This window comes from Simochromis diagramma, unplaced genomic scaffold (genome assembly GCF_900408965.1).
Source record: "Simochromis diagramma unplaced genomic scaffold, fSimDia1.1 OVJJ01000486.1, whole genome shotgun sequence".
NCBI classification, from domain to species: domain Eukaryota; kingdom Metazoa; phylum Chordata; class Actinopteri; order Cichliformes; family Cichlidae; genus Simochromis; species Simochromis diagramma.
Window position 1 is genome coordinate 2,305,592 of NW_024387047.1, and position 12,355 is coordinate 2,317,946.

The 12,355-nt window shown below is 42.9% G+C and overlaps 1 protein-coding gene across 1 annotated transcript in view; it reads right to left on the bottom strand.

Moving 5' to 3' along the window:
* thada (THADA armadillo repeat containing) overlaps positions 1-12,355 on the bottom strand; it is a 114,012-nt gene that overhangs the window by 8,953 nt on the left and 92,704 nt on the right. Inside the window, exons 34-36 of the mRNA XM_040044668.1 lie at positions 11,360-11,432; positions 10,244-10,394; positions 10,010-10,132 (exon numbers count right to left, since the gene is read on the bottom strand). Of these exons, the coding sequence (XP_039900602.1) occupies positions 10,010-10,132; positions 10,244-10,394; positions 11,360-11,432 (347 nt within the window). The remainder of the gene's footprint in view (positions 1-10,009; positions 10,133-10,243; positions 10,395-11,359; positions 11,433-12,355) is intronic.

Consider the following 12,355-nt stretch of genomic DNA (forward strand, 5'->3'; position numbering starts at 1 on the left):
TTTAAACGCCTGACCTTTGGTAACTGAGTCAACAAACTTCAACTAAACTAAAATCTGTGCTCTAGTTTTGGTGAATAAGATTCTATATTTAGCATTAATTAGCGGGCATCTGTGCATTGCATCCATACAGTTTATGGAGGCCCATTGCTAACAGAGCTTAGTAGCAGCAGACAATACTGTGGATGCTCAGCCTCCTCCTTTAAATGCGGTCACGTCTGGCTGAAGTCACGGCTATGGTCATAAAGCTAAAGTGGAGGCTTAGCAAACTGTTTATGTGCATCTTTTATATACAGTCTATGGGTGTGAAAAACTGGCAGACTGGAACTCATTTTTGGAGTAATTCTTACTTTCCCCCCTCATTTTATACCCACTCTCTCTACGGTGACCCTCCGAAGAAGGTAAACAACTCTAAAAATGTTTTCACAGAAAAAGCGAGCTCTGTAAAAACAGTTTGACACAAAACTCAAGTAATCTGATCTTGCATCGTACGAATTCATTTCCTTCCTTGTTTCAGCCTTGCTTATCATAATAACCGTAGGGTCATAGTATGCTAATCGCTGTCTTCACATTACGTTCCGTTTTCATAGACTCGAACTAAACACAGGATGGCAAGGTCCCCGTAGAGAATCATCAGAGAAAAATCTGTTGAAAATTAAGAAAATGGATACATTTCCAAATGACTTGCTTTTGCAAGACTCAGTTTGGTAAAAAGCAGACATCTATTGATTATTATAAAGTAATTAATAGCAGTATGGTCCTGTTTGTCCTGCTGCAGCCACACATCATTACAGAGCTGAATGAAGAGGCAGCGATAAGACCTGTGTGTTTTAGTAAGAGCACAGGTCTGCACATTACAAACTGAGCCTCTGCAGCAGGTGAAGGGGTGTCAGGTCTCCCATTGTGGGGACAGTGAGGGGCAGATGACAGGAATGGGGGTGATCAGTGGGCTGTCAGGGCAATGGGAGAAATCCTGGACACTTCCTGTCACATTCGCTTTGGTGGGAGTTCATTCCTTCAACTCAGCCGCCCACATCTGACAAATTTGTCTTAGACACCCACTCACTTGTACCTGGCCACGTTCAGAGGATTTTTTCCTTTAGTTGATCTATCAGTGTTCACCTGAGCCTCATTAGAAATGGTCTCAGTGAACGGTGGCTGTCAGGAAGCCATTCTTAAGCTACGGAAAGGGGAGAAAAGGTTGAGTTTCGCCAAATTACACGAGAATTGGACTGAAAATCTTATGGAGAGATGAACCAAATCAGAAATATTTGGTCATTATTGTATAAAGAGGAGGTCAGGAGACAGAGCAGTGAATGTCTACAGCCATCTGTAAAGCACGGTGGAGGTTCTGCCATGGCTTTGGGTTGCATTTCAGGCTACCTCTACACTAATCTGCATAAGTTTGGAAACGGTGTTTTCGTCTAAAAACGCTGGTACATACTATTTTTTTTTAATCGTTTCCAAAAAGTTGCGGATCCACACTGAAACGGCTGAAAACGCTTATGTTCCGTACTGCGCATGCGTGACACATAAGACGATTCCTGCCTCATTTCTGTCTGCCGTTTATTTACTTTCCGGCTCTTTGAAACGTCGCAGCAAATTGTCGAGGAAAAGCTCCAAGTTTTTTAAATGGACTGACAATGAGGTGGAGTTGTTGCTGTGAGTAACACAAAAGTACAACGTGCAAAATCGAGCGAGAATATAGACTACAATGCCGTCCTGCATCTTAGCTGAATTGGTCACATGACTGCATCATATGACTAAAATGCGTCATTGTTTTCAAAAGGCTCCGGGTTCACATTCCACACTGCGATGAGAAAACGGCGTTTTCAAACGTGTCCACTTTGGAGAGAGTTTTCAAAAGCTCAGTTTTCCTTGCCCAAAAACGGAGAGAAAAAGATGCGTTTTCAAACAAAAACATATTAGTGTGGACGTGGCCTCAGACAGTGGTGTTCAGGATCTCCTCAAAGTTGAAAAGTACCATCAGATTTTGATGCACCACACAGTACCATCTGGAAAACATCTTACCAATGCCCAATCACGGTGCCATCGCAGTGCCACTATCAGTCATGGCCTTAAGGTTATTGAAGCTGTGTTGGATCATCTTGGTAGAATTCAATGAAACAAAGAAGAGCTTTGAATGTCCTTCAAGAAGTCCAGAGAACTATTCCTTAAATCAATGACAAGAAAGCTGCCTAAGAGAGTTCAGGCTGTGCTGAACAATAAAGATGCTCCTGCCACATATTTACTTTCAAACTTGTGAGAGCACAAACTCTGTTTTTCCTGTATATCCATGTATGCTTGCACATGCAGAGTTTTGCAGAATATTGTAGACTTCATCAAGTACCAGAGTTCTTGCTGAAGATCTCTGTGTGAAACACACACACCACCTCCTTGAGAAGAACAAGAAGTCTTTCTTGTTCACAGCGTGCGCTGCAGATGCTGCAGGAAGCAAAGGTGTGAGATAGTGAGAGAGGTGCAAAATAAAAACACTTTACAGCCCCGGCTTCCTCTGGTGTCAAGATCAAGAGAAACAACAACAACGACAACGGCGAGAAGAGGAAACCAGATAATAAACGTACGAAACCTAGTACGAAACCTCAGCGAGCATTAACACACATATTACGGTGTGGGAGTATTCTGGCAGCCTCATCATCGCAGTCTTGTGTTTATTCAGTCAAACACAAGTAAAAACCGCCTCACCAAGGGGCCAAACAGGCTCCTATCAGTCAATTATGGAAACCTCACCTCACCTATGTGTTTGTGAACTCTCAGCTTTCTTGTCGTTAGAAGCATGCAGTATAACGTCATCTGCACAGATCTGTCTTTAAATAGCTTATGTTTGTTTTAACAGGCAAAAAGTAAATACATGGATTTCTGTACATGAGATAACACACAGATTACCGGCAAACGTCACAATTAGTCATTCTAGAGGTGATTTTATGTTCTGATCTGTGACTCACCTCCCAGTGGACACTAAATTCAGGTTTTAGTTCTACATTAAACAAAAAAAACTTTAAAATGTGCATTAGCTTTAAAGCTGATGGAGAAGTGCACTCCCTTCTAACAATTAGAAATGGCATTTTTATGTATTCTCCATGGTCCTGAAAAGCAAATATAAAGAGAATCCGGCTCTGAGTAAACACAGCCACAGATACTCCCGTAGGGGCTGGAGTAAACATTCAACTGACCCACTACTCCTCTCAGATCTAGGTCTGATTACAGATGTTTCACAATAAACGAGGATGCTTAATGAGGACGATTTACTTCGATATGGTTAGATTGCGAAATACCTACGTTGACACGGTGCATTGCAGTTTTTATCTTAAGAGCACATCACAACCACTACTGTACACTGCAGTGAAAACACTGCACACAGACACACTGCACCAGAGCCTGCAGACACTAGTCATTACTGCAGACATGTGACTTTTTATTTCACACCACCCACCAAATGATTAAAATCTCATTCCCCGGGCTGTCGTTTCGAGTGAAAGACGGTGAAAGCAGCGAAAACACTAATTCTGTCTGTGTGTTTTCACTGGAGGGTGAAATAACTGCCTATTTATTCCAAAAGTAAAGGACCCAGCAGCAAGTCAAACCTTGAGTAATTCTCCTCTGCTTTCTGTGTGCTTTACAACAACGTCTGAGTGACACAAACCTCAGGTTTACTGCGCAACTAAGTGCTGTGCTGCAATAGGAAGAGGCCCATTTCACGAGCGAGCGTCCTTCGGCTCCACCGGGCCATTCGCTTCCGATCAACTGCATCATCCAGTGTAAACAAATGAAAGGCATCATTCTGAACAGCCCGTCGCTGTCTTTACAGTAAGCAAAATAGGTTACTCCATGTTGTTTGTTTGAATATGGTTCACTGGGATTGGCCTTTAAAATACGGTCCTGTCAATGGAGTCTACTGTATAATGAAGGATAGAACAATTTGCAAAACTTGCATCGTTTTGAAAATCAGTTTGATGTTTCATGGAAAATGCTCAGTCATTTTCTGGTACAGAGCAGAACGAGAACACTGATACCAATCCTGATATCGTTGATGTAAACACAGCATCCGCTAGCAGCGGGTTACCTTGGAGCAGGGGTGGGCAACTCCAGGCCTTGAGTGCCGGTGTCCTGCAGGTTTTAGATGTGTCCTTGATCCAACACAGCTGATTTAAATGGCTAAATTAACTCCTCAACATGTGTTGAAGTTCCCCAGACACCTGGTAATGAACTAATCATTTGATTCAGGTGTGCTGACCCAGGGTGATGTCTAAAACCTGCAGGACACTGTCCCTTGAGGCCTGGAGTCTCCACCCCTGCCTTAAAGCAAAGAACTGAAGTAGGCAGAACATCCTCCTCCCAGCCAAAACCCATTAATGTGAATAACTATTCAGAAACATTGGCCTCTAACCTTGATGTTAAGGCCGATGTCACAGAGTCAAAAGAGTCCAAGATGTTTTAGTAGATCCACCTATGGTATGAATTTCAAAATCCTACGTCACCTTGTTCTCGAGTTATCACGGTTATAAACGTAAATGTCCACACCGAAGTCGCCGCCCGTCTGGTGGGGGTGACCCCTCATGAATACCCCCTGAAACTTGGTGGAGCTCCAGTAAAAGCAGGGCTCTCTACATTTTGATACAGACCCAAATCAACTTTTTAAAAATTGCAAGAAAGAGTGCCGTCTCAGAACTCTGTATGGGCATTTGATGGTATTTGACTATTCTTTGAAGCTAGTCGTGGCAAGCCTGTACCATTTAAGCTTTAACTTTTTAAAAACTATTCAAGAATCACGACCAGCTCTGATAAGAATTTTTTTTAGAAAATCTGCACATTTTTATATAAAAAAAATGAGCAAACTTACATTAAATATTTCATACGTAGATTGACCTGTGTGCTGAGCATTTCACTGTTAATCTGCGTGACACTAATCAGAATTCTAATCAAAGCCCTCTTATAGCCCATGTCACAAAGCCCAAATCATCTCAACCGCCCCATCCAAATCCCTCTATACTCTATATATAAAGTCTTCCCTCTGGTCCTGGCCTAAGTCCGTGACAGTGCTGGAGGTCCAGCGAGGACAAACAGAGTTTGATTTCAGACCTAATTAGTCTAGAGGTATTTGGAAGGTGGTGCCAGTTTGCCAGGGTGGGGGTGGGGTGGGGGACAGTTAGATTTGCTCTTCCTATCCAGGACAATGGTTGTGGGTCGCAGCTCAGGGAAGAAAGTGAGAGTTTATTTGCCAAGTTTCACTATGAGCTCAACAATGTTCGATACATTTCAAGGAAAGTTTCACTAATGCTGGCTAACAGCAGCTAACGCCAGCGTTTATTAACAGAAAAGTTCAGAAAATCCTCACTGTGAGCTTCACTGACTCATCGACTTGTATCGAACTCCTTTCGCAAAGTTTTAGACGTCGCCACCCTGGCACACTGACAGCAGACTAACGTCGCACACTCACTAAAGATGAACGTTCACCACTGTAGCTAAGATGATGCACATGAATTGGGAGAAAACAGAAGTCAGTTGACCAGAATCTGTAATCTACTGATGTCTAATGGTGAGATTTTACACACGGTCACCTTTAAAGTGAATGGACACAAAGGCTTTATATGTTAATAGTCTAAATCTGTAGGTACAAAGCAGTCAGAGTGGACCCTAATCTTTGTTAACAATAAAATCAGATCTGTTACCAAAAGTGAGACTCAACCACCACTAGACAGAGCACAGACAGAGCACACACACAGTGTTTTTAATCTTTAAACTGCTTCCTTAAATTGGGAAAAGGTTTTTAACATTTCCTTATGTTGTGTGTGTTACGTGTTTGTGTGTGTTGTTGAACCCGGCTCTGTTCCCACATTTCTGCCTGTCCTCCATATCAAAGGGCCCGGAGTCACCGCCTCCATCTGAAGCAGCTCACACCTCAGATACTTGACTCTGCAGTGGCAGGTCATAAAACACACACTACCCTTCATGTAACACTGGATGGCCTGAAGGGAATGAGGAAGGCACAAATAGACACACACACACTCTCACAGACACAAACACAGTAAAGCTGGGTTTTTCCACTGGCACTGCACTATATACTGTGTGTATGGTGTGGAAAAGCATGCGGCACTATTCCTATGCTCTTGGCGCTCTGTCCGCAGCGTTAAGGGTTGAGATATTATATTGGTCACCGAGCCAAAGGACTCGCTGCCAGCATCGGGTCTCTGGAGAGGCGGCAGAGAACTTCACCGTTTCAACAACATGTCACTTTGACATTAAAAGCTACCTTAAGCGCCATGGTCGTGTTGTACGTAAACAGTCTTTTAGCCACAGGTCTGTCATGTTTACACCAGCACTGAGGATGTGAGCATTTCCTGCGATATTCTCCTGAATCACAGGTGTCGCCACTCAGAGAAAACCTTCATGTCAGTGCGGGTGAAGGAGAAGAAGAAGTCAAAGCCTTTGTGCAAGGTTACATATTCAGAGGCAGACGGAAACAACACCAGACTTTTGCCATTTTAGTTAAAAGACCGATCACAAATAAATCAAATGATAAAACAACTTTAATTGGCCTCACAGCCTGCTGCAAAGTCAGCAGCTCAGGATTAATTTAGCACTCCAGGTTAATTCCTTCTTCTCATGTGACCTATACGGTCTAACACAAGGCACAGTGGCACACACACACACACACACACACACACACAAGCAGTGCATGTGTTCTTCTGGTCATGATGACTTCATTAAATCGGCCTTGGTACTGCCAAAGCACCATGATGTTCTTCAAGCTAACTGCCGCAGATATAATTTTAGAACATTTCTAAGCTTTAAAAGAAGAAAGATGACATATTTTCCCAAGAAAGGAGTTTAAAAAAAAGATAATCAATGGGATGTGATTCTTTTTTGGTTTTCTGCTGTTTTTCATTTGCACGAGGAATTCGACTTCCTTGGCCAAGTCGCCCAATCATCTGGTACAAGATCACCAATTTACCGTCTCATTTCTTCCCTTTGTGCGCTGCGTGCTGCATTCCTGCAGTGCGTACGACACGTGCTTGGATAAACTAGGAATTCAGTGCAATTTTCATGATCTTGGCGGTCAGAGCAGATTTTTTGAATGGCTTGGCTGGAGCATGAAAGGTCACACAGTAGAGTGGAGGCAAACACTCACACTTGTTTTTGTTCCTTCCCCATCGTCCATGAGGAAATGTAAGGTATTCTACGGTAAGTGCCAGACTCAGCGCCTCGCCCACATGCAAAAAGCTGTCATCTCCAAATGAGCGCTGGACAGAGGAGAATGCCCCCCCCCCACACACACACACTGGGACACCCACTCTGTAATTATGCCTATTGTGTTCCTTTCCTGTTGCACAGAAAGAAAAAATCTCCATCTCAGTCACGCTGTGCTGCTGACCTCCTATCTGATTTTTTTTTTTTAGCTTACAGCTTATCTGACCCAGTCTGGCCTTATATACATAAACACTTATAGCACACACACAGACACACACGCACGCACAGTGCCTTTGTATAAATACTGGTATCAAAACACTTCCAGGGATTTTGAGTTGTTTCCTTGGTACTGAGGTGGTGAAACAGGCTCAGCTTTTAAGGGAAAATTTGGATTTTTTGACTGTTTGCTTTTACGGCCACCAAATGAAATAAAAACAGCAAACTGAAATACAGAAAACCCCGTCACTTATCAGCCTTCGGCTAAACCACAGTTCGGGTTGAGTCTTCCCCCATGACTATGCCCCCCTCCCCCCCACCAAATCTACAAACAGTGTTGCCATCAGACCTTTTTTTTTTTTTTTTTTTTTTTTAAATTGTTTTATTTTTTCAGGCTCTCGTTGCATCTCGTTGTTACAAGATGCTATCAATGAGGAAAGACACAATAAGGGTGGCTCCTGCAGGGGAGCTGGGAAAATACAGGAAGTGAGTGTTGTGAGGACAGGAAGTCACAGTAAAGCTGTTTGTGAGGGAGCAGCCAGCTGTCAGTCCTCTCAGATAAGCGAGGATAAGAGCGGCACTGGGGTGAATCGGTCTTACCGTTCAGTAAGGCCGGCCGTCGCACAAGTTCTTCAGAACGCAGCCCTCAGACATTCCAGAAACAATGACACATGACCACAAAAGACACACACACACACACACACACACACACACACACACGCACACACAGTCCTAACTCTCGCAAACTGTCAATCTTAGAATTAGCGCCCTTCGTTCCAGGAATGCTCCCCAACCCTTCGTGCAAAATGATGTCATCGGCCCTTTTTAACATTAGCATGTGTCTGTGGTGCTTTTTGTTAGTGTGTGTCTGTTTATATATACACATGCATTATGTATTATTGTTGGTTTGGTGTTAGGGCCCAGTAATTTAACTTTTATTTCATGTAGTCTGTAGCCAACACGGGCAAGCCCGGGCCATAAGAGAAATGTGGGTGTAAGCCAGGAGGCTCTGACTTGGTTTTATTCTTGGACTAGAGTAGCTTTGCATAATTCACAGTTCAAAATTAGCCTTATTTATCTCATAAGGGGTCCTGATGCAGACGTTTGTTTCATCTACTTTCTGAAATGAGCCGTTTCGACTCCCTCTTACATCCCTTCAGCCCAGCTTTGTTCTGACTGACTGTCAAAAACACCTTAACGGCAGGTGGGTAAGGTTTCTGTGCCTGAGATCGTGTTACGAAGATCCATTCTTAGTGACGACATCGAGAACCAGGAGTAGAAAAACACTGTGTCAAACAGAGTTCAGAGCTTTTAGCGCACGGGGACTTAAAACTGAACTTTCAATTACTGAGCTTTTAATGTGAGCAGTCACCATGGTAACAGAAAATATGGAAAAGATCCTAATGATTTCTGATCTGAACACCAAGACAGAAAAACATTGGCCAGTTTGATAAATTACTATAAAACAGAAATCATAGAAAAAAAAGAGACTTCAGAACTTGAATAAGAATAATTTGATCTTTAAGTTTCTTTCATTATCACAGCAACCTGAAAGCAACTGAAAGCTGTCTCTATACTCTTTAGCACACTCAAACTAGAAGTGTCAACAGCATATCTACGGTAGCCCTGAAAGGCCAAATGCTCTCCAACAAGAAAAATACTCCCAAAGCACTCAAAACGCAACACATATGGAATAAAACACAACGGAAAGAAGAAAAAATGCCACAAAAACTGAAGATAACATCAAACGTGTATCGACAGTATTATGTGAATAACTGCACCTTGTTCTGCCGCACAACACAGAAGAATCCTCCCCTTCTTTAAGTGTCCGATCCTTCACGTGTTTTGGTTTCTTTCATTTCCGCCGTCATGTTGTTGTTTCTCCAAAAACACTTTCTTTTGTTTTATAAGTTTTGTTTTTTTCCTAGTTTTACTGTGTTTTATTCAACTTCATTTGTGTTGATTTTTTTCTATTTGTGTTGTATTTTGTGAAATTCGACAGGTTGTTGACGGGTTGTTTGTTGCAGTGAAAATAACCTCTCAGGGCCACCGTACATTTCAGCTTACTTACAGTACCTGTTTGACATAATATAAACTAAAAGCAGCTTAAAAACAAGAAAAAAGGCTCAAAGTGAACAACAGTATTTCTTGGCCTGCAGCAGCTACACTGACCCACTGATGTCACTGCATGTGACATGTGTCCATGCTAACTGACTGTTAGCACGAATCCATCTATGAAGTTATTTGATAACTTCTGTTGTTTTTAGCAAAATTTATAAGAGGATTTTTAAAAAGTAGATAAAGAACTGACAGATTTATTATGAATAACCATGCCATGACTCTGGATGGCTTTTAAATTACAGGAGGACCGGATAGGTCACAGAACAACAGCAGTTAAATGCGGCTGTAATTATTACTGGCCAGGGAGTTAAAAATAACCCACATACTCACTCTGCATGATACTGAAGTCACTAAGCACTGCAGGTAATAACAAAATCCACCCACCCAAGTTTTTAAATAGTGCTGGGTACACGTTTATATTAGTTAGTCTGCAAGGACATGCTTATGCACAGCTGTTAGCGTGTACCTGTACTGAGCAGACGAGCTGGCACGTTAAAGATGAAGTCAGACGCTGAATCTCGGACTTCTTGGTCTTCGTCCTGCAGCAGCACGAACAGACTCCTCCACAGTGAAACTGTCGTGGACAGACCTGCCACAGCACACACACACAGACAGATAGATACTCATACACAAGGTCATCAGCCACAAGCAGCCTCTCACATCAAAGCAAACTTCAGGCTGTTACATTACTGAGGCTCACCCAGTGGCAGACGAGGGCTGGTCAGCAGGGTGGACGTACATTTGACCAGCACCCTTGAGGCCGCCAGCTTGACCTCCGCTGGTCGCTCCTCGCTGCAGCACGAGCACACCAACGCCCCCCACTGAGCGAAACAAGCCACTGCACTCAAACTCTAGATGGTAGATTAATTAGAAAAATACAGTTCAGCTATATATGAATGAGGAAGTTTAACCCACTTCTCACAGATGTATTTGCCACTTGAGCACAAATACAAATACAGTTCCACCAAAGAACAAAGTAAGAAAATGATAACGGCAAGCTTCACATTTTTGTCCACAGCAAGAACATATTTTTCATTCAGAGCATATGGTGGCTGGTGTATGCTTACTGTGAATACCTTGGGACATTGATAAAATAAAAAAAAGAAAGGATGTGCTATGCTAAAACCCCCCACAACAGTTCGTGAAAGATCTGAGAGCTAAAGAAGCTTTGTAATAATTCCCAGGGATCCAGAGTCTTGCAGAGAGTCCACAACGCTTGTCGTGGAATAGAGACGGGCATCGGTGGACACACGATGGTTAACCTGCACATCTGTGAAGGCACCATTAATGCTAAACAACATACAGATTATGCTAGTATCCAGATGGTGTCTCTTTCATGGAACACCTTTCTTATTTCAGCAAGGAAATGCCAAACCACATTCTGGTTGTATTCCAGTAAAACTGATAAAAAAAGAGAACTGGTTCTAAACTGGTCTGCCTGCAATCTAAACTTGCTATGCACTGATAACATTTTGGGCTTTATCAAACAATAACACAGCAGAAAGGTTGCACTGTAAGTAAATGGGAAAACATCCTATGTACTCATCTAACGCATCCAGAGTCTAGCTAAAAGAACATATTTATGCAGAATAAACATTTTAATTTGGTGAAGCAATATAATGTAGTAGTTGAATGTTACCAATACTTCCCCCATATTGGAACCATTGATCTGTAGTAAAGGCATTAATCACTAAAGTAGCAGCTAGCTACAACTAAAAGGGACCAGGACAAGGCTGAAGGCTGGTGGTAACAACCTCCACCCCTCAGATTCTTTGCAGGATTACTACACAGCTGATGATGATGTGCTGGTCGTTACCTGCGGGTCAGAGTTCACCAGCCGAATCCCCAGCTGCGAGGCCAACGTCAGGGCAGCACAGTGGAGCTCCACGCTTGAAAACACAAAACCACATCAACTTCAAAACGGCCCATGCAAACAGTTTGCAGCTTTTACTCTAAAATATTTGTTAGATTTGCAGAAAACGTGACATTTTTTAGTTATTTTTATTTGAGTGAATCAGCCCTTAAATTTGAAACATTTGCACAGTGACAGCATAACGTGCTCCTCAGGTTGTTCTGTGGAAATCATTACCCAAGGCTGCGGCGCCGTCAACCACACACACACACACCTCTCAACTGTATTGACTTACAATCCACAAAAGAAGTGTGCTGGTACTCACCACTACATTATGGGTCACAATAGCCCGAGTGCTATTCAATCACACGGCAGACAAGGGCAACCAGCAACCCGATCTCATCCCTCCCCGGCTCTAATCATAACCCTGGGGCCACTCCGAAGGGAAAGTGGATCCCCGGGTCCAGAGATTGTGGCCAGGAAAAGGCTTTGCAGGGCTAAAAGCCTTTGTAATCCAATCCTTATTCAAGCCTGTATTCTCTTGTCAGGGGTGAGAAAAGTACAGCAGTGGCTTGTCAAGAAAAGGGGCGTGTGTGTGTGCCAATGCATGTCAAAGGGGCTTAAGTACGAGCACATACACACGAATACTGGAAGAGAGTGTGCCAAAATTGGTTTGTGGTCAAATGCAGAGACGGGCCGGTGACTCATAATCTTTGACAAAAATAATGCTTTCAGCCTGACAGGTGTGAATAATCTAACGTAGGAATAATGGCGTGATGAAGGTCTTTGAGAGTACAGATATCAGCTTTCATCCACTTTTTTTTTTTAAATAACGTTAAACTACCCGTCTCTCTGGCTTCGGGACACTTAAGTTATCAAAACACTTGAGCGGTACGCAGCTAACCACGCAAACATCCTGCAGAGAGGACCCTTCAGGTGCGCCCAGGTGCGGGGTTAAGG